Consider the following 23,559-nt stretch of genomic DNA (forward strand, 5'->3'; position numbering starts at 1 on the left):
TGCATTCATAACAAGTTAGGCCTAAGGCACTGGTAAGCTGCCCCAAACGCACCTAAAATAGTGTAATAGGGAGTTACTGTGTAMAAGTTTTGTCTCGTGCCTTCAAGCTGCATTTATTGTTTCCCAGAAAGACGGTTGCTGCTTCACTTTCTTGTGAAATTACTTTATTGCATTTCACAGCAGAAAATAGTAATTTGCTTATAATGACATTCTAATAAAAAGAACCAATTTCTATATTTTGGAAGCATCATTCAAAATCATTTACATTCCTAGGTATGATTTTAATAATTATTTTTAATGGTAATTAATCAGTATATGATTTTTGTTCTACTTATGGTACGGCTGAGGTCAGCAGTTGACAGAACTGGCGTGCTGAGGTGATGTTCTATGGCCTCCCTTCCGAGCACATTCCAGCAGAAGTCTGCAAGTCCACAGCATTCTGGGAAGTATGTGTGCTTTAAGTGTATTTCAATGTAATTCSAAATATTCAAAGAGAATAATTATTTATGTGAAAGCTCTAAAAAATTAAGTGTGATTATATCTGAAAGCAAATCCATCCGCTTATTGTTAGATAATTTATTCTAGAAACTACTCATGTTGTTACATTCTGCAGTTAGCGACCTTCTTAAATTCACCGCTTGTTAATAACYTCTTCTTTCAGTTTTTCTGCCAGCATCTTCCTCTTCTGTAGTAGTCTTTGTTTCTCTTCTGACATTGTCTACAAACAAAAGGGTAAAAAAGATACACTAGTAAACTGCATGGCTTTTTGGTGCATATCCTGCTTTTAGTGCTGACTACTAATTAAGCAGGTATGAGCCAAAGCCAGTAGCTGATGGGAAATTTCCACTGGGAGGAGGAGCAGCCGAGTGACTGCCCTTGACTTCCCTGCCCCTCGCTCCGGTCTGCTACAGTCCCCACGAGGCAGCGCCGCAGGACGGAGCTCCAGAGCTCCCGGCTACCCCACGGCTGCGAAAGGCGCTGGAAGGCACCCAGAGGGGCAGAAGAGAAGGAAAGGGCTGCCCGTATGTTCAGTGTTAACTTCAACCATTATCTAAGATCGTGTGTTACATAAGGAACAACACAGTCCCCTTGTTGCTTTTCTCCTGATAAAATACTCAGCAGAAACACGTAAATCTTCACTGAAGCTGCTATGTGCCTCTTACAGAGCAGTCAGGAGGATTAAAACTTTTGAATCTTTCACCTCTTTCGGGGATGATTCCTCCTCTTTCCGGTCAGTAGTTGCTGGTAACAGTACATTTGTTCTCGACTCCTTCTTCGTAGCCATCAGCATATCTCTCTTCTTCTTTAAGTAGTCCTCTCGTTGCCTCAGCTGCTGTTCTTCGAGTTCCGATAAATTCTGGAATTTTTTTTATAATACCAAGAGTTAATTTTGAAATTATGTGTTATTATTACCTATGTGTGTATTTGAGATAAAAATACTTAAAGCACTTAACCTCTAAAATTACTATCTGGAAAAAAAAATCCATGTTTAAGCCATAGTTGTCTATTCAGAAATTTTCACAAGGGCAAAAACTGAATACTATTCTTAAATGGAATGATGTCTCCGAACCTCATGTAGATTAAGTTGTGGAATACCTTTAAACTCTTTTCATGTTGATAATTTGGTTCAATAATAGGAAATGCACAAGAGCACAATAATAGGAAATATATTGTATGTGTGATACTGTGTATACACAGTGCGCTGTGGGTCTGTTTGGTTCTTTCAGACTTACAGGTCCTTTCATCCCTGCATCTTGTGCTGCGTTTTCAGAATGTTTTCCAGCTGCCCTTTTCTTGGGGTCGTCTTTCACTTTGGTACAGGAAGGTTGAGACGCGCTCTCTGTTCCTTTTGGTAACGGCTGCACTGGTTTTAATTCTCTCCTTGCAGGTCTCTGTGATTCCTCTACGAAGTCATTTCACATAAAACACAGTAAGTTTACTCTTTTTCATTGGTTTCTCTTTTTAAAATTTCTTTCAATAGCTAGTTGTTTCTGGTTTGAAAATAGAATACTTTAAAAATCATATTTCTCCCATCTTTATTGACTACTAAAAACTTCTAAAAACATTGCTAAAAAACTTRTCATTGCACCAAAAATGCAATTAACCAGTGTTTGACACGTACCTATAAAAACCTGTAATCAGAATGTAACCTCAAAGCCAGTATTTTAGTAGAGCAGCTTATATCCAGATTGRTTTTTCAGTTTCCATCCTAAATCCCAGGGCCGGCGGGGAGCAGAGGCTGGGGCCGTGGCAGCTCCGGCTGGCAGCGACAGGGCTCAGCYGGGGCCGTGTTGCCGCGTGCCCTGGCCAGGCGGAAGAGAAGGGAAGGGAGGCTGGGAGGAAGGGAAGGGAGGCCGGGAGGAGGCGCCGGGCYGCAGCGGGGCTCTGTGGGGCTCTGTGGGGCTGGCGCCCGTCCCCTGCTCGCCGCTGCCTCCGCCTGCGCTGCCGCGCTCTGCACCAGGCCCTGCTCCCCCGGGGCTGCTTCCTGGACAAATGCAACCGCCTTGGTGACAAAAAGCATTCCACGGAAGCACGCAGGGATGACAACTGTGGTTTAGCCTCTCTGCAGGGACCAAAGGTAGTTTTGCCTTGGATCTCACTGGGCTCCACTGATAGCATCACAGCTRTGGAGTAAAACTCTTTCCCAGCCCGGGGTTGTGCAGCAGGGCCCGGGTCCAGAACTTGGCTACAGCTTCTCTTGTCCTGGCCAAGAACCGTGCCCGGGCAGGACAAGCTGCGGCTCCCGCTGCACTTCTGTTRAAAAGGAAGCAGCTTTGGACTGTCTGGAGACCCTGAAAATACTGCTAGTGATACAAGAGTACAGACAGTACAACCTGCATTTTACTGAATGCAGTTTCAGTACTAATAGCTGAGCTGATGCATGTCATAGGGTGTAGCTAACTGTAATTCTGGAGTGTTGGACTCCAGAGTCCTGCTATAACGTTACCTTGAGAAATAGCTTGTGTGAATGTAAAAGTCTTTTCCCTGAACTCTACCCCATCATCGATGGCAAAGGCTGGCCCCACTGTACCCTGTGCAGGATAAACACCACTCCGTTGTTTAAGTTGTGATACTGTGGTTTTTTTTCCAATTCAGAAAGATTTTTTTATATATATATTGTATATTTTAATATACTGATATACATATACAAGTTTATACATTTACATAAATATACCAGTATATTTATGTAAAATATACTCTATACCTATATAATATAGATATATCTATATAAATAAAATAATGAAAAGGTAGAAGAGCAAAGACAGAGAAATGCTATTCAAAGTACAGAAAACCAACCAAGACAAAAAAGTGAAACAGAGGCCAAGCTGAACAATTCCAATGTCCMTGAAGTATGACTGTTGAAAGTTTTGATGGTTCTTAAATGACAACAATGACTTTTTATATGRCAGCCAGAAGTCCTCAGGGGTATTAGGAGAGGACAGAGTTACTGCACTAGAAAAAAATATCCTGACACCAAGTCCATCCTATTAAAAAGCAAAGTATGAACCTGCACTGCCTGCCAAATACCTGCCGCCCAGTCAACGCTATGTTTAAGGATAGTTACTTACCAGAGAGCAGCTCTCTGCAATGTGTTGTGTGTATGTGCATTTACACTGGGGCTGTCCATAGAGCAAACACTCAAGCTGGAGGTGTTTTTGTCTTAGCAGTACCTGTAGGATATGATCATAGGACCCTCAGTTTCACTTAACCCACGAACCTGAAAAGATACTGAGAAGAGAAGGGAAGGAAGGCGGATCGTGAATGTACAAACAGACAATACATCTCAAAGAAATATAGTTACTYGCATGTAACCTTTTTCTCTCTCCTTTGAGAACTTGTCTATATGTACATTCACACTGTGGATGACTCTAAGCTCCCTCCTTTTCCACGAGGGCGCTTCATTCAGAATCTTCTCAAAATACAGGACCAGGACCACTGCAGCATCTTCCTTTTACCCGTGTGAAAAACACCACTTGATGCAAGCAGGGGTAGGGTTCGCCGGGACCGCTGCAGAGGTGGGGGGGCAGTGTCTCCTGTGAAACTGGTTTTGCAATCCCTAGGCTATTCCTAAGGGGCTCACCAATACAAAATTAACTGTCAGTAGATTAAAAATCATCATGGTGGAAAACTTCAAGGGATCCACAAGCTGCAATCTCAGCTTTCAAGGTGAAAGGGAACAGGCAAAAACGTTTCTGAGTTGGGTGGGTAGTTGAAAGAAAAAAGAAAAAGTGTAGCCCGGGAGAGAATGCTCGGGCCAGAGGTGGTTTTTCTTCCACTCTCTATGAGCGAAGTCGCTATGAGACTTGTGGGTCTGGCTGCTCCCGCGCTCAGCAGCGCCTGTGGGGCGCAGTGCGGGGCAGGATGCCCCACGGCGGGAGCTGAAGGCCGGTCCTGCGCTGCCGTGGGAGGGCTCCCACTCGCAGCAGGCAGTTCTTGCTGAGTCCTCTCCCAGCACTGAATGTGGCACCCGAGGAAGCAATTCAAGCACAGGGGATGATCCCACCATCAGACATGTAGTTTTTGTTGGGAGCCCATGAAGGAGGTACTAACAGACCCTTCTGGAGSAGGTTCTTCAGTTTTGGATGAGAAGAGAGTCTGCAATGAGAACACTTCCAGGATAGAGTCTTCTTGATTTTCGTCTTCTCCATCCAAACCACCTTTCTCAAGGCTGGTAACAGACAGTGAGCTCTGACAAACTTTTAGAAACCTCTTTGGACAGGTATGATGTCAGTCCCGCACTACTGAAGAGAACTGCCAAGGTGCCCGGCTGCTGTAGCCCCATCTCTTCTTTGGCACCTGGAGAACATCAAGAACCCCCAGCGCCAGCCTGAGTGGGCACTCGGCACAGAGCGGGGCTGCACTCGGTGCCTTCAAGTCTTGTCTCCCAAGCTCCTAGATTTCCTGCCTCTCGAGCAGAGGGTGGAGGCCTGCACACAGAATACTTGCTAGGAACACCTGCCTTCTCAAACAGAAAAAACACCACTACAGGATGGACGGATGGTGGCTGAGTGCACARAACTCAGAGAAACACAATCCGGCTGGGTGGGAGAAGAAGGAAAGAATACACGTAGAACTGCAGCTGAAGCTAAGAGGCCCTCTGCATACTTCTGAGGGTGAAGGAGAGAAGAAGAATTCAAAGAAAAGTAACAACTTCAGGAGAAAAGAAAGACRCTCAAAAGGTCAGTGGCAGTTTKTGKTGGTGGTGGTGGTGGTATTGKTTTTTTTTTCTTAAAAGACAGTAACTCAGTTTAAAGAAACAGAGGGTCCGAAAACACTTCACCCATTGATGGCCATCGAATGGGAGCAAGTGTGTTGCATGTACAGGTACATGGACACAGGTACAGCTAAGGCGAAAAGTATCCAGCTCGAGGCTTTGTGATATGGAAGTTTTCAGTGTGAATGCAAACAAAGACAAGTAGCAGAATCAGGAAAATAAACTGAGAAAAGTACAGACTGTTATTTTCCATGATTTGAGTTATATTATTGCAAATTATCTCAGTAGTTTTTTATGAGCTCATAGAAAAGAACGTATGCCAGTGATACAGCATTTTCTGATGAYTGTATTTATACTTATCCATATATACACATACACACATGTATGTATGTCTGTGTGCATATATACACAGACACACACACACAAATTATATGYTTCATATTATCTAAGAAGTTCCCTGGTTTATTGGAAAAATCTGCCTTTGTGTTTAACTGGAACACAAATATACCAACAAAGAGCTCCTCCTTCCCAGCTAGTGCATTTTTCCTCACTGCCAAAGCATTGACTTGGTCATTACCTTTACTAAAGTCATCTACAAAATAATTCAGAGAATTTTCACTGCAAAACTTGGATAAAGTAAAAGTTAAGGAAGTTCCACTTGCTAATACACTATGTGGTTAAGCGTGCAATACTATTCAAAAACAAAAATGCAAAAATTAAAAATTAACAGGCAACAAATCCAACAAGAAACTAAGCAAGAAGATGCAGTTTGGCAGTTTGACCATTAGGCATGAGTGAATCTTAAAAGTTTATGGCTGGTTCTCTCAAAAATATTTTATTACTATTGAAAAATGTTCTACAAGTATCAGTTAAACCTATGATGGCCACACAAGTACAAAAATCATAACTTATTAAATATTTACTACCCGGGAAAATATTGTTCTTTGCAATAACAATGGCATATGCACCTAAAATGAAAGATGAAAACTGCTATTAGACTCCCATTTTTCCTCCTACAGTTTGAGATGGTTTATAAATGCTACTGAATCATAAAAATACTCAAATTAGATGGGATTTCCAAGGCCATCTAGTGCAGGCACCTTTGGATACTATGTCCAAGCTATATCCAAAGGTTACTCAGAGGCCAGTTTTGGAAATCCTGGTATGGAATTGATTCTTTGGTGACTTGAAAATAATATCACATTGCATGTTAACGAGTGCAAAACACTTTGAGAAAATTACCTAATGAAAACTGTAGAGTTCCTTCAAAAGCAACAGCTCCCTCAGTGGACTCTTTAACTTTTACAGCTTCTCTGGTATCTCCTGGAAAACTGTTTGTAACATCTGGTTTAAATTTATCATGTGCCTTAAAATAAAAAACAAATAGAAGCAAGTATTACACTTCCTAGCACCACACAGCAGGCATTAAACTGTCAATCCCCAGAAAACCATCAAAAGAACTTTTAGTTAAAACTGGGTTGTTTAAACTCTCTGCTGTATTATTACAGCAAACAAAAACCCTTATTTTGTTTTATTAATAGGGATGTTCATATTGGTTTATAGTCATAAATTAGCACCTTTTGGTTCAAAACCTCTAATCAACTGCCAGAATTTAGAACATTAAGTAAACTGCTGTTTTGTTTCAGTTGCTACAAATACAACTTTCGAGTGTTTGTGTGTCATGCTTTTCATGTGATGTCCTGCAGGGGTCAGTCCTGCTAAAGTAAATTTAAATATCGCTTTCCATGTGCTATTTACTACAGTTTTCTTTAAACAAAAAGAAAAATTAAGAACTCCACCTTTGATCAAGTAAAATATAAGCRCAAAGGTGAGCTTTGTCTCTATGAAATATGCAGTGAGACTCATGTTTTCTGATAATGAAGGATGCATTATCCTGCTTCCCACATTACTGGAAAGCTTGTCTTATAAAGCAGTACTAGCCAAAATCAAATGTTGTTAGCCYTGAAAGATAAATGGAAGCATTACAGCACTGTGCACATATTTTAGGCCAAGGAGAAACCAAATCCAGCAGCTAGACTGAAACAAATGAGCAGAGAAAAAACAGTAAACAAAAGTAACTACTCAGCCACATACGTACGTATAAGGACACACACACACACACACACACACACACACACACATTTTTTCTAATCTGCTTTGTCAATTAAGGTTTTAAGTTCTTAAGTGGCTCATTAATGTTCTTAAGTAGCTCAACAGTGTTTGTATAGGACGTAGTAAAATAAACGGTTAAAATATAGGGGGCCATTGAAGGTATTCATTGGTGCTACTTTACTCTGGTGTGTTTTGAACAGAAATGCTAGAATATTGATATTCCTGGCTGCTCTATACAGATTTGGATGAGTCTGCATCTAGATATAATGTCAGTTCTTAAAATGTGGCAATTATTAAGTTCCAGATTATTTGTTAGAAATCCTGTAGAGCAGGCGACTCATTTCCTCGAACGTATTATTTTAACATGGGAGACAAAGGATATTGTCACTGATTTCTACAGCATCCTTCTTCTACAGGATACAGAGTGAGACATTCAATTTGGAGGAATGTCCTGATTTGTTGGACTTGAACTCAACAGTACAGCAATCTTCTGCACTTATTATGGCTTTGAATTCAGGAGCAGGATTTGAAATACATTAGCTGCCTCTGTGATAGTTAGGTTTGGTATCCGGGCAGTTCTCTCTGTCTGTTCAGACTGAAGAAACAGGGAGTGCTTTCTCCTTCAAATGTACCAGGCTCCATTTCTTAATGAGAAAAAAAAATGAAGTAGAAAAGCAACTGTACTCCCTCTTCCAAAACAACCTATATCTCAGCTATTTTTGTGTGTTTTCCTGGTGAAGAAGAGCTTTATGGCCACATTTCTACTGGATATCCATTRGATATATTGGATATATATATATCCTGGAAGTGGCCTCGCTCAACAGATTTGTTTCTTAGTTGTTGCCACTAAATTGCCACTGGCAATTTAGTCAGTCCACTTTTACAGTCAGTTCCTTTTCTACAGAGTTTACTAGAGACCAAGAGACATTCTAATTCAGAGAGGATTTCTAGTTCCTGGCGATTAGATTCTTGCAGCATTGTGCAGAAATAATGAATAACTAAACTGTGAAGTGAACCTTAAAATTCCTGAAGGATTATGAATGCTATCATCTCTAAGAAGCTTATACTTTGAAGTCYCTTTGATCTGACAAAATTGCTAATTCAGATGTTCTCTGGATCTGAAAGGTTGACATCCCTTGCCAGGATTTTAGCATTCTAATACCGAAGAGGGAACATGCTTCCTGTATGAGCTCCACCAAACAGCTCAAGGTACAACATTAATGTCAGTAGCACCATGAAGAAAAATTTTAGCAATGGAGCAGACTTTTCAAAAAGAAAAGTCAGCAGGATCTTCCTGACAGATCCTTTATTTGTTTTGGATAGTACACATAGAATGTTACATATTGCCTTAAAGTGATATAGGTGACACATGAGATCAAAGTATCAAAGTATTTCTTAATAATCAGCATAATTCAACTGGCTAAATAACCTACTGACCTCTTTGGTCCTTTTCCTTTCTTGYTCTAATTCATATTCTTCCTTAGACTTCCTGTAACCCAAAATACAGATTAACTTTAGTATCAGTAAATATGAATTTAGCACAGCTTAAATGTTCGAGGCCTATCAAGATGATCTCAATATAATGTAAATATAATGTAAAATTCTCGAAGTGCCCAAAATACTTTCATGACTTAAATGAAAATACAATCTGAATAGAAATAAGGAACTATGATAAACATACACACTGRAAACTGTGTACTAATTTTCCCTGTGCTAAAATAACTGTATAAGAGTTTCTAGAGTATCTATCTTGTTTTGTTTGCTGCTTTAAAGACTAGAAGGAAAGTGTTTGCAGAACAAAGAAGGAAAATAGAATAATTTTAAAAAATAATAGCAAATTGATCAATACTTTTTAATGATTGTTAATGTCCATGTGAACTGGAAGAGAATCTTTCTGTGCAGCCCTCGCACCCTCCTCACGTTTTAGCAAGAGCCATTGTACACAGCTAGAAAGAAGCTGTGGGAAAGAATAGAGCCTAGTGCAAATGCAGAATTTGCCTTTTCGAGGCTTTAAGGGACACRGGGCAGGGCACAGTACTCTAGTGGTGCTAAGGAATAATAAAGCTGCTTTAAGCAGACATACAGCCTTGATCCTATCTCTTCAGCCCTGTGTTTAGGGTGTCCCCAGCAGCAGGGATTACAGCCAACATCTCCCTATTGTCGAGAGTCCCCATAGGTTTACAACCTAGGCCTAATTTTCGGTTTAACTTCGGTTTAACTTGGGGAGAAGGGGCATGGCAGGGCTTGGAAAAATGACACACCATTATGTATGTATGTGTGTGTGTGTGTGTGTGTGTGTGTGTGTGTGTGTGTGTGTCACAAAGAGAGTTCTGCTTGATGGAGTCATTATCCGTATGTCTTTTACTGTTCCTGATCCCACACTCACATACCCATTCTCTAGTACTATTGATTTTCTCTCAAGAACATTCATGGCATTCCGAAGATGAGGAAAATTGCCTAAAAAAAGCTTTTTCTATAGAACCTCTATATACTTTTCTCTATTAAAAAAAGTGTATGAGGTAGACCTGATTCATCTTTACCTTAGGACTTCCCTGAGGATTTTCATTTCTTCTTGTTCAATTTCACTGAATACATCAGAACCATCCGTCAAACAGTCAGGCAACACACCTTTCAAAAAATCAGGACAAAATTTATGCATTATTCTATAAAAAAACTTATTTTGCATTCCAACCGATATCATTCTTCACCCAGAGGAAAGACAGAACAGTTCCATCTAATTCTTCCTCTCCACAGCTGTTTCCAGAAGGGTGTTTTTCTATTTATCAGAGGAATACAGACAGCAGTGGCCGAGAATAAAACTCAGGGACAAAGTACTGAGATTCTGGTCCCACTAAAATCAACTGAATGTTTTTTATTATTTCAACTGGTACCGGAATAGGAATCAATACTTATTATTTATCGATGGATCATGTACTCATTAAAATAAATAAAGAGATGAAGTTAAACGGCACATTTATCATTTCTTACCATTTCTTTCTTTAATGATTCTAATAGCTTGCAATTGCATTTCAATATTTTTCTGTACCATCATTTCTTTAAATAATCTGAAATCTTCTGCTGCCAACACTGTTTGCAAAATGGCCTGCAGCAGGGAGAATAACCACAAATTCATTAAATATCTTACAGAAATCACAATAATTTCAGTTTGCTTGAAATTATATTAATATTTAAACTCCATTGAAGTTCACAGTAAAGATTTAATTCTCCTATTTGTCTAATTTTTAGTTATATAAGTTATACATTGCTTATATATAGATATATGTTATATATTGTATAACCTAGATAACTAAATCATATATAAGTTGTATAAGTTAAGCTAACAAAACAAATATTGAGTTCTTTTCTTGCCAGGTTCTTGACTCATCACGGATACAATATTATTATCACAAAACCAAAACCACAAAATCACAAAGCCTGTTTTACCACCACAATTCTTTTGACTGACTAAACCAAAACTGCAAGTTTGACTGAGGAATACACAGTGAAGAATCTTGTTATACGTTTAGGAGAAGGTATGTAAACAGAGCACGATTTTGGCAGTAGAAGCACCTCTCCTCTCCCCAGTAAACCTGAGACATGAAACCTAGAATCCTGTCTTGTCTTCTCAACGCCAGTTTTTGTTTTGCAGATCTTACCATTTTATTACAAAACTGGAGAAAAATATCATCTTTTGCCTCTACCGAATATATCTACCGCTTCAACCTTTAAGTTTGTCTCCTATCATAAATGGGTAGAAGAAAGGAAAAGTTGACACATCTGCAGCTAAAGGTGACTGACACACCCTAAATTTGGGGGTTTGTTTCAGGAAAACAAAAACAAAAAAAGAGAACACAGAAAACAAAACTCCGATAAAAAGTTTCTGACACCCAACAAATGTCTGTCATGAACTTAAAGGTACAGTGTTGCTGGTCATATTTCATTATAGGAACAAATAATTCAGGTTTTAGAAACGTAAATTAGAACTTATCATTTCTAAAATATTTCTAATGGATTCTAAAATCTATTCTCAAGTTTCTAAATATTTCAAACATTTCTCTCTGCCTTGCTGTATTAACAACAACAACAAAAAACCCCACATACCTGTGAAGTGTGTGTCTTTGCAAGAGGAGATGAAAAAGCTTCTTGAAATTTCTCTTCATTGATTCCAACTTCTTTAAGATAACCTTCTAGTAATTTTTCAACCTGTAACAAAGTTTCAACCCTTACTTCCCAAGAGGTTTTTCCTTGGAATCATATGAAATTTTTTCATAACTGTGTATTCTTTTCTACTGCTCTTTTCTTTTCAAACTCACAAAAAAATCACTTGCAGACTGTAATTAATCTTCTGATATTTCAGGCGTAATTTACTTTCATTAACTGTTAAGATTAACATTGATTTATGTTGCTGAATTTGGTTACTTCTCAATTCAGCTTCTCCAATGTCCAAGAATCTCACCTCTATGCCTTTTCCCTGGTGTCCTGGCTAGAATGTCATGTTATTTTCCTTCCCCCCCATAATTTCAGTCTGACCCTGAAGGGTAACAGGTACAGAGGACAACATTGATGTTGATCTGGGGTTTTTTGTTTGTTTTTATTGAACTATTATCATGTCTTATTGCTAAAAAGTGTTCTAGAATTCTGTGTGCACTGAAGCTAAGCGACTTATAAGTATTCTAAGAATGACCCCAAAATAATCTGTACCTTTTGTTCTAATACTTAAAAGTTATCTCAAATATTTATCAGAGCCAGTTATGAACAAAATATAAGGTTTGTGTGTTTACTTTCAGTCATAAAGTTGCTGGTTATTTTTAATTTGACAGAAAATACCAAACATAGTACTTTAGCTAAACGATTCAGAAAAAGATATAAATGAAAAATACATAACAGTGCTTAAGAAATATGACTATGTTAAAGGTTCTTTTCTATATCTCTGGTATCTAAGCATAAAAGAAAAATCATATAGCGACTATGACTCAAAAGGTCTCTAAATAAATTTTTTGACCGACAATGGTCGAAAATTATAGATAACAGATGGAAAATTAGAAGTTCATCTAAAWAAATACTACTTTAACATTTTTAATTATATTTATTATATTCTTATCGAAATGAGTGATTAATACTCACCAAAGCTTGGTACTCCTGATAAATTTCTGTGTACGACAACTTGCTCTCTTCTTCATCATCAAAAACTTAAAACAAACATTCCTTAATTAGTGTTTCAAGTAATAAAACATTAAATACTCCCCAGGAAAAATAAATTTTTCCTTAAAGATAAATATTAATCTTACTTTGAAAGGCTAAAATATTAACTACACTTTTAAAAGAATATTTAATTATATGACAGCATAGGGAATGATAAATAATGATAGTAAAATATTCTAGTTTTTATACATTCCAGTTACTTTAATTGTACTTTAGCAATTTAATGTTCTGCTTTAATTAGTGTTCAAGGTTTCAGATTTTTCCTCCTAAAAAAATATGAAAAACCTATAGCTCAGAAACGAAAACTCAAATATTTATTTGGTCACAAAACATCATAATTAACTAACAGGAATACCAAAACAAACAAACAAAAAAGTAACAGAAACAGATAATTGCTTGCTCAGAAATTTGTTTGAGAATTCAATAGAAATGTACTTTCAAAACTAAGTAAAAGAAGTATCATGTGAACTTGCACAATGTCCCTCTAGGACTGCAGATGATATATATAAAGCAGGAAAACTTTCTCTACATACACTGAAGGGAACATGTGTTACTGTTCATTTAACAAGAAGTCAGTGCCATATAGGCAAATGTGGCCCTGCCTACATTAAAAAAAATCTTAAAAAAAAAAAAAAAATCTGTTGTAGATAAATTATTATTTATCTATCCTGACTTATGGTTGTTTCTACAGTACAGGAGACCAGTTTAYAAGGTCATATTAACAAGTCCTAACTGGAAGTATTAAGCAAATAATCTCAGTATAGTAGAATGGATGGAAGCAACAGAAAATAAGAGAAACAAAACATACATTTTGAAAAAAACATACATTTTCAAGTGCATATTCAAAATTAAATTTATTATCTGAACAATGAGCAGAGGTAACATAGAAATGATTAAAATGTAGGCTTAGAAGTAAGATATCTTCAATTCCCTTTGAGATTAGCCAACTTGATATGTTGGAGAAGCCACTTTCCATTTCCATCTTTTAACAATACAACCATGAGAATCTAATGTTTCATTTCTAGATAGGCAAAACACCTTTTTTACTGAAGAAAAAAAAAAAAGGAAGTGGAAATGCTTTTAAAATATTCACCTAGCACATTTAAAGAGTAGCAAACATTTGTTTGGCAAACAGGTACTATAAATCYCATGCTTAAAAAGAATTCAGCTTCTGGAGCAACTACATCTGACAGAGCCAAGAGGATGAAGATACTTAACTGCCTCTGTTGTCTTTTCATCTCTTGCTCTTCAGGGAATCTCTACTAGAGCTCTGGCAGGCCCTAACCTTCTTGGCTTTGTTTCTCTGCTCCCTTTCCTTCCTTCCTGAGCACTAAGGGAAGTGCTGTTAAAGGCTGGCACTCCTCAGTCACTTCCCAGCTAAGAGCCGGTCTGGCRTGGTGGCCAGGCCACCCCTAAAGTCCTCATGTTCTTTCCATAGTCACAGAACATGGAAAGCAAATTGGAAAGCTTGTACCAGCTGCTCTCAGTTTTCAGTATTTGAGCCAAGAGCATGAAAGTAAGTGMCAGATAAAGAGAGTTCCAGTCAACACCTTCTGGGACTTAAGGGCCATTAAGAAATACTGTTTGAATGGGGACYTTGGATTCTTCAGAGTTCAGGATTTCTTAACCCTGCAGTCATTCTTTCCTTAATGTTTTGGTACAGTCTTTTGTCACCCAACAAGGGTCTAAGATCAGGAAGAACACTAAAGTGAGGTAATCTGGGGGATCCAAGTATGCCAGACTACAAATGAATTATTTTCCTGTTGAAAATGACCATCTTCGCTAGGAGAATTCTCRCACAGGGTGAGAGTTAAATCAAGTCTGCATTACTAAACTGAGCCACTGACTATCTTAACTCATGGACAACAGCTGATCAGCAAACTGGCATTAACTCTTCTACTTACTCTTCTCTCTAAAGGGACCACTGMGGAAGTTCTCTGTCCTAGGAGCTAAGACAGTCACAGCCAGCGCTACGTATCCATACTGACTTGAACAACGCCACGGACTAGTACAGGCTTGGGGGCTGACCTGCTGGAGAGCAGTTTTGCAGAAAAGGACCTGGRGCTCCTGGTTGGTTGTTGTGACCAATGCCGAGCTTACCAGTACAAGAGAGACACGGACGCTCTGGAGCGAGTCCAACAAACAGCCACTAAGATGATTAAGGGACTAGAGCATTTCTCATATGAGGAAAGATTGAGAGAGCTGGGACTGCTCAGCCTGGAGGAGACCGATGGGGGAATCTTATCAATGCATACACATATGATTCTATGATTCTATGATTCTATATGTGAAGGGAGGGTCTGAGAGGATGGTGACACAGTCTTCGTAGTAGTGTCCACTGGTAGTATGAGAAGCGATGACTAAAAAATTGAAAAACAGAAAGTTCCATCTAAACATAAGGAAAAACTACTTCACCAKGAGGGTGACTGAGCACTGGAACAAGTTTCCTACAAAGGTTGTATAATATRCATCCTTGAAGATACTCAAAAGCTATCAGGATATGGCCTTCTGGACTGTGTCCAGTTCTGGGCTCCCTAATACAAGAGGKACRTGGAAGTACTGGAGGGAGGSCAGCATAGTGCTACAAAGATGATTAGAGGACTGGAGCATCTCTCCTAGGAGAAGAGGCTGAGAGCTGGGCCTGTTTAACCTGGAAAAGACAGATATATTATGAATGCATRCAAATACCTTAAGGGAGGGTGCCAAGAGAATGGGGCCAGGTTTTTATTGGTGCTCAGAGACAYAGGACAAGAGACAATATGTACAAACTGAAATACAGGAAGTTCCATCTGAATATAAGGGAAAACTTCTTGACTGAGGGTGACTGAGCACTGGAACAGACTGTCTAGAGAGCTTGTGGAGTCTATTTCCTCTTCTCCTGTCCATGCGTGTAGACCTACACAGGCCTGCATATAGATCTGCAGATCTCTCCTAGTCCTTCCTCACACTACTCATTCTTCCAGTTAAAGCTGGGTGCTCCCCCAACTTATTCCATGATTGTCCGGTTCTTTATCGTGCTGCTACGCGGGGAAGATAATGCAAGGAGAAATGTTTCTGAGCTAAGCTCACGCACAGACCAGTTGGACTACAAGACATAAGCAATAACCACTGGCTTCTCACTGGAGACTACCATTTGTGAGATAAATAAGGACTCTCATCTCTGCCTAACAGTTTTCATAAAACTGCAGGAATTCAATTTTGGGACATCTACAGTCCTAACACACTGGTCAAATAGCAATTTTAATAGCATAACCTTGTTTTGTTAAGAAAAAGATCCTTGAAAATAGCTACGGAAAAGTACTGATGGTCTCCAAATGGTTTCTAGACACATTATGTTATGAAATGAAGCAGAACGAATAATTCACTTGGCATAAGAGGATCATAGTGCATGTTCGGGCCAAAGTCACTCGTCTGAGCGCATGAACTATGAATGTAAATTACTGCATCCTTAACATCACCTCGTAAGCAATGGAAGCAAATGTATTTCAGCAAGTTATGGGCGGGGACATATTAAAAAAAAAAAAAGAGAGAGAATCGCTATAAAAAAAAAAAAAAAAAAACCGCATGAACGCTGCAATTACAGCTGCGTAGAACTCGAAGACCGTTTAACGGTAGATCAGTTTTAAACAGACCCCGCAGGGCGGCCCGGCCGCCCCCCACGGCCGCGCGAGGCCGCCGCCCTCGCTGCGCATGCGCGGCGGCGCTGGCGGAGCGGGGCGGGATGCGGGGCCCCCCGCGCGCCTCCGCGGCCGCTGCAGCGCGGCGGGATGGAGAGGCCTCGGTTCCCGCCGCTTCCCGCCTGCCGCTCACCCTCGCACTTCTGCTCCATGAACTCCAGGATGGGGATGGACCAGGCGGGCCCCCGCAGGAAGCCGGCGATGCTGTCCACCACCCAGTCCACGTCGCCCTCCTCCTCGGCCGCCATGGGCAGCGGCCGAGCGCGGCGGGAGGCCCGGCCGCGGCGGCTGGAGCGGCTGCGGCCGTTGGCGCGCCCGCCGGTCGCTACGGCAACGGGCGTCACGGGCGCGCGCGCCGCACGTCGGCCCCGGCACCTCCCGCGCGTCCCCGGCGGAGGGCGGGGCTCGCTTCCGGCCCGGTCGCTAGGGAGACGGCGGCGAGCAGCGCGCGGTGGCCGTTAACGGGCTGCGGCGGCCGTTAACGGGCGGGCCGTGCTCCGCCGTGCGCCCTGCTCCGCCTCGCTTCGAGGCGCGCTCCGGGCCGGCCCCGCGCTGAGGTAACGGGCCCGGTGCTCCCCGGTGCCTGCTGAAATCCCGGCGCTGAACGCAGTTAAATCGAGTTCACTTATGGGATCTCCGGTTCGCGCTTAGGGGTTTGACACGTGTAACCCCAGCGCATCTGCGCTGCTGCCCTGGGAGGTGTTGGCAGCGAGCCCAAGGACGCCAATTAAGAGCTACATTAGCTCGTGTAGGGTCAAGGTCTGTACCGGTATTCCCAGTAATCAGATCATGGTTTAAAGGGAGGTGCATGTTATCCGCAAGTGCGTTGGCATTAAAAGATATACTCGAAATTAGATCAGATGTTAGATAATCAGTTAATGCAGCACCTCAGAATACAGAGCGAAATAATTACAAAAACAATATTGTTAAGCTAAAGACAGCACGAAGCAAGAGATGCAAGTGTAGTGCTTGTGAATGCCAATGAAGTACAACAATACTAATACACCCTTTCTAGCTGAATTGAGATTTTCTAATTTAATTGATATAAATGGGGACTAAGTCCTATAAATAAGGAAAATAACAGCTTCTTGCTGGTAAGCAGAGGTTGAATCAGTTGACTGTGGAGCTATGCAGAATCCCCACCACCACCACCACCACCTTGGTTTGCTGAGGATATGCACAATGACACTGAAAATCCAAGCAAACGAGAACTGATTGCAGTGCATGCTCTTTACCATTTTTACAGTGAGGGTTATCAAACCCTCGTACAGAGCTGAATGTAGGCTAACCTGTTTTCATCTCAAAGGTAGTCGCTATCTGTTTTTTTCACTGTAGGGAAATGTTTGATCAGGTGCACTTAATTTCATCATTTTAATCAGATGTTGCCCTGGAAAACTTTGTGATTTTTCTTTTGCAAATTTCTTTAGATGATCAGAGCATCTATTTCAACAGCTATGTTCTGTGGTTTGGGCCTATCAGTAGGATAAGGTATTGCTTGCATGCTGAACAGCTATCTCAAATATATTTTGAGTGTTGGCATAATTTAAATACTAATTCAGGATCACATGACTGTGAAGTATGTTCTCTTCTTGTATATGTAATCAGCTGTAAGCGATTATGTAGGAGTTCTTGGAGTAGCAGTAGTAGTTTAATTTTGCTCACTAGCTGTCAGTAGTCATTCTGTGTTRTGCCAGGTCATGCTAGCTCTTCAAACCCTGGCAGCAAATGTTTCTGCGCTGTGGTAATCTCTTCCTCCCTTAGCATCCCCACCAAGTGACATACCTACTGCACACCACCTGTGTTTAAGGGAATCCCTTCCAGCTGATTGCATGGCTGTCACGAGTGACAAGCATTTAGCCTTTGCCTCTGAAAGCCAATATATTACTTTTGTTGTTGTTTAAGAGCTCTCCAAACAGTAAGGTAGGAGCTCAAGAAGCATCATGTGAATATATTTTGCTAGAATACTCTTGTCACCAAACCAGATAGAGTATATGAGAAACTATGGATGAAATTTGTTGATGCAAGGTATCAAAACCTTAAACTATGTCAGGCAGGTGTCTTGGAATCCACCAGAGTGGGATGACATCCCCTGGATGACCAGAGAGGAATGACCTCTTGCAGTGCTTCTGCTGATAGTAGTTTGGGATGGGGGAGCAAGATTCTGATAAAGAGACAGCATTCTAAAATTGCGTGGATATGTCCAGCTTTCRTTCAGCTGGGGAAAAAACACTTTGTTTGTAAAGAAAGAAAGCATTTTCTTCTTCCTTTAACTTCTCAAGATGTAAAAAATGTGCAGAAGTGGGAAAAGGGATAGMATGTGTATAGCTCTCTTAGCATAGGCATGCAATACTTAAAAACTGCTTAGGCAGTGATAGGTAAGTCAGGCCTGGGGATAGCAGTGGTGCTGATCAGTGAGTTACTCTGGCATTTGTCTGCTGTTCTGCACCTGGGAAGATGCATGTTGCAGCATCCACTCACTGTTAGTGACAAGAACTGCAGTTCTTGTCAGCCTTTCTGGCCACTTTCCTCTATGCTGGCAAACCTATCTGAAAAAAAAAAATTACAAGAGGCAATAAACACCCAACATGAAATGATACTGGAAACTGGCTAAATGAAACACAAAACTTGAATGGAAGTGGCTAAGGCACGGATCTCTGGAGTTTTATGTTTTTCTTCTTTAAATGAAGTAAAAATGTATGATTGGAAACTAAACAGTATCTAATACTCAGATGTGATGTCTAAAGAAGGATAGCATATATTTGAAGACAACTTTTTCACATTATCCTAGAGAGCTCACAAACAATATTTCAGTTACAAGAATTCATCTAAAATCTTAACAGTTTTAACTACTGTAATTGCTATTGGTACTGAGATGGAATAGATCATAATGCAGAGCTAATTATAATCTTTTTATTGCACACTATATATTGGTGCACAGAGCTGTATTAGATCATGTGCCAAMACATCTGACTTGTCTTGCTTGTGGCAAGAACATATTTGTCTTTGACTTCAGCGGAGATGCTTCTAGTATAAACCTTTAACACTGAGAAAAACCCATTTATTCTTTCAGCAAGGGCAATATTTTTCACTTTTCGTTAGTTGCATCACATGTAAAGTGTTTCCTACTAGTTACAAAGAAAATTGGTAAATAATTAATGTAAGGGAATTGTGTCCACTACGATCAAAACCATTTGTCACCTCACATGAACCTGTCAGATATTATTATGCTCTCAGATGGTCAGAGGGAACATTTGAGTTAGTATTTTGAGTTTTGTTGTTAATAATATGAAAGGTAGAGCAAGAAATGCTCTCCTGCAGTTCATGATAGAGCAATTATTCCTTAATTTTCCATCTTCTCTATACGGGTTACTATATTGGACGTTTTGACATACTCATGGTTCATCACTTTATACATACACTGACAAGCAAATTTATCAAGCCTTATAGTCTCTTCACAAGCACAGAATTCTTTATGGCAGTAGCCAATTCTTTTCACCTCCAATAAACTCCACTTATATGCATAATGCAGCAAACGTAAGCAAGGTCCAAAGTATCTTTTCCTCAATCTCTCTTTTATCAAAGAGTGTTTGCACTGACAGCTTCCTTTATTTCCCCTCTCAAGCATGTAGAAATATATACTAATTTATCATTACTAAAACCTCCAAAAACTTGCAAGCATCCTACTACTGCTTGTAATGGAAGGACTATGGGAACACAGTGTATTTGTGATTTTAGTAACATAGGGGAAAAAGGTACAGGCTGTATTTAAGATGTATAAAAGTTCTATACTTTTCTGTGTTGCCTTCTGGATTTCTAAAAAGTTTTCTAATTCATTCCATAAAGTTTTAAGCTTTTCTTTTTATTCCAATAAAATACGAACAGTTGGGCAAACTGTAGGCCAGAACTTGATTCATGTGGATATGCCTGGCAAAGATGGACAGCAGGCTGACATCTGACATCAGCAGGCTAGCTCTCTGGAGAATTAGATTTCAAAGTTAAGCCCTAGAGCTTCAAGTTTGCTCAGAYTGACGTGCTTGTACACATACACTTCCTCTCTCTCCATCTTCTAGCTGATCCTGCCTGAGAAGAGCATCCTGCAGTCAGCAACCAGAGGATTGAAGAGCCCTAACACATCTAGTTTGTCTGGGAACCCAGGAAAGATTTGTTTCCTGACTCTCCRGCTACAAAATATTTGCTATGAGAAGGAAGAAAGCATGAGGGTCTGCTTTGGCAGCAAGCCTGCTCCTCCAAAAGAAGCTATATTTGTACAAAACAAGGAAAACAAAATCTAGCAGACGCAGTCTTCCCACATGTATTTTCGTTCACTGGGCAAACACTATGGTCAGAACTAATGGTCTGTATCCTGTTCCTGTTTATCATATGTCGATCTCGCATGAATGTCAACATATTGCTTGACAATTCCTGTACCTATTTTTTAATACAACCACAGATGCCAATAGTTGCTAGTAAATGTGTTTTTTTCTTCTTCTTTTACCAGGAAGATATTGAATACATTCTAGGAAGTTTAACTGTTTTTTTAATGTGTACCATTTAACATGCTCTTAAGGAAAGTGCTTTGTACTCAGCAGCSCTTACATAAAACGTTTAATTAAGCTGTTTGCCAACATCAATAAGTCTGTACTATATAGCCTGCCTCCAGCACCTGATTTAACACATGCACATTCTCTTTTTTTTTTCCCTACAATATTTTTCAGTCTAAAAGGTAGAGTTAATATGTGACTTTTGGTTAAAAGGTGAAGAGTGAAAAYGCTCATCAGTTGTTTTCATTTACCTTTATTTATTGATTAGCTTTTCTTGGAACATTGCACACTTTAGTGACTTTATTATACTTTAGTGAACCCTRAAGTAGAAGTGTAACTGACCATGAAGTCAAATGAATGCCAGTAAGAATCATTACATTCCCTGTATCTTCTTTTCCTTACCTGTATTTTCTTTTCTTCCTAGGAGTATTGGAATCCTGCATGAACTTCTGAGGATCTATTTAGGACTTTTTCTTTCACTTTATAAAACTTTTTTTTTCCTGCTACATGTATATTGTAAACAAATTTAAGACCATTGAAACATGAATTCATAAGATGCTGTTCGTAACTCTGCTGTTCCAAGAGGAAGGCAGGAACAAACTGATTCAGGAATGTCACCCACCAGGACCAGTTTCTTTGTGCCCCCGGGCAGAGCAGGCCAGCACTAGAGCCCTTGAGCAGGTACATTACTTTTCTGTGTCCATCCCCTCCTGCCCTGTGTGTGATGCCAAAGGGGGACCGGAACTCTTTTCTAGCAGCAACATGGGTATGAAATAGCAACTTAGCTCTTTATTTTTCCCCATTATAGCTGTGCATGAGTCAATAATTAGATTGTAGAAACAATCTAATATAGAAACGTAAGTATTTTTAACATAGCCACAGCTCATTCTCCTGTATTTTTTTCCTACTGTCTTCAATAAAAATTTCCAAATGACAGATGAGAATTTTTATTAAAAATGAGCAGAGCAGATTGATTTATTACATAAGAATCTATCTGATTCTGCTGACTCAAAACCCCAAACTCTATTTTAAGAACCCATATCATTCATATTTTAACCTTTCATGTAACGATTATTATTCTTGGCTAAATTCATCTGATGTTAAAAGTTTTGAAGTTTTTGCCTGATGATATGTGGAAATAAGAAATATCAAAAAGTACATTACTTCTTTATTCCCTTTTTTACTTTGATTTTTTTTAAATTTAAATACTTGTAAATAAACTGTAATCTATGTGCGTTTTATTCATACATTCATCCCAAAGCTTACCCGTACATTTGATTCCATATATGTTTCCCAMAGTAAATGCTATTATCCACTTACCAAAAGTGTGATTTATATATGCAAGTATGCTTTTCACAGGCATTTTCTCCACACATTGACTAAGTATTTCAGAGTAATTACTGTAGGACTTTTACCATGCATTTTATTGTGGTACCTGAACATTTTGAATCCTAAAAGCCTTCTAATGCTTTAGATTTTTTTTTTCTGCTCAGTTCAGTCAGTTGCTATTGAGGAAGACTAAYTAGGTCAAGGTGAATTCTATGGTTTGATTTGAAGAGTGTGAGCTTTGTTATTCTAATCTCTTCTGGCATCGARCTGTGCAGCCATGAGCAAGTTAAAAAAARTAAGAGGAAAAAAAAGGCTTGTCTTCCTCATTTTGAAACTGACAGTTTCATTGAGCCAGGAAAGGTAGGATGGGAAGCCACAGCTATGGAAGAGGAAATGGTATCAATAATGATAGGAGAAGTTTAGGGGCTCTGAGCGAAGTGCAGGAAGCACACATCAAAAAGAAGCCTGGCAGTTAGTTTACACAGAAGATCTGRGGCACTGTGGTTCAAAATTCCTAAATCAAGTCACAAAACAACCATCTTCCTATGCTTTTGGAAACTTGTTTCCATGGAGATAGGATCTCTCACCTGATTTGATAAGAAACACCCTTTTAAAGCAGAGAAAACTTTGCCAATGAAAGTTTTATCAGAAGTGAAGATCTGTGGTTTGAACAAATAGGCACTGTCTGGTTGTTTCAATGGAAAAATCAGAATCAGTTCTTGAATTATCAGAGTTCCTCAGACAGATGCTGGCACTCATGCGAATGGAGGCAGAAAGAGGTGAGAGCTGGTGCACGTGAAATAGCAGCCACAGAGACAAARAACCTAACAAAAGAGTAGTTCGCCCCGGGGTTGCAACACTGCTGTTTTAGAAATCAGACAAAAATTCCAAGGTTAATGCTTTCACTGCTTTATAGTATTGCCATATTCCAGTCTAAAAGTTGGAAAAAAAAGTGCATCTAGTCATAGCCAAGTCTAAATCTAAATTCCAGAAATACATTGGGTCGGGGCTGACTGCTGTTAAAACTATTCTCACTGCTTCTGAAGTGTTTTCTTCTTCTCACGAGTTACTTTTGGTCTGTTTTTTGCAGTCAGCAAATGCACTTAGTTAGGCATTCTCAAAGTTGGGAACTGTTCTCCATGACTCTTGGTTCTTAGCTACAAATTAAGACATGGCCCTAAATGAAAATACATGTGGCCCTAAATGAGAATACATCTGGCATTTAGAAGGTCAGAGGATCTTCYGCTGCCCGACTGAAGCCAGGAAGGCTGCTGCAGTGCCCACAGAGGCTGTAGGTGCTGTCACCAAAGAAAAAGGTGGACTGCTCAGAGCATTGGTCTCGCACAGTCAGAAGGGGCATCTCGACCACACTTACGTGGTCAATAACAATTTGTATCATGCAGCAAGATATCTAAAGGAATTTGTGACATCTTGTTCATAGTATTTCTCTCCATGTTTACGCTACTGTAAAAATAGCATAGTT

General features: G+C 39.8%; 1 protein-coding gene and 1 long non-coding RNA gene across 2 annotated transcripts; one reads left to right on the top strand and one right to left on the bottom strand.

Moving 5' to 3' along the window:
* Positions 1-241: 241 nt before the first annotated feature.
* Positions 242-16,496, bottom strand: CFAP36 (cilia and flagella associated protein 36). Its single transcript, XM_026033825.1, has 10 exons — positions 16,340-16,496; positions 12,452-12,516; positions 11,429-11,530; positions 10,316-10,430; positions 9,868-9,955; positions 8,765-8,816; positions 6,458-6,581; positions 1,734-1,903; positions 1,202-1,357; positions 242-718 (listed from the first exon to the last, which is right to left on the bottom strand). Exons 1-10 carry the CDS (start codon positions 16,452-16,454, stop codon positions 632-634), a joined length of 1,074 nt encoding a protein of 357 aa, XP_025889610.1. The 5' UTR covers positions 16,455-16,496; the 3' UTR covers positions 242-631.
* Positions 16,497-19,875: 3,379 nt separating this feature from the next.
* LOC112942795 lies at positions 19,876-21,594 on the top strand. Its single transcript, XR_003248457.1, has 2 exons — positions 19,876-20,560; positions 21,172-21,594. It is a non-coding gene; the product is annotated as an uncharacterized LOC112942795 (long non-coding RNA).
* Positions 21,595-23,559: the final 1,965 nt, after the last annotated feature.

Source organism: Nothoprocta perdicaria, unplaced genomic scaffold, assembly GCF_003342845.1.
Source record: "Nothoprocta perdicaria isolate Ctin4 unplaced genomic scaffold, notPer1 scaffold_133, whole genome shotgun sequence".
Classification (NCBI taxonomy): Eukaryota; Metazoa; Chordata; class Aves; order Tinamiformes; family Tinamidae; genus Nothoprocta; species Nothoprocta perdicaria.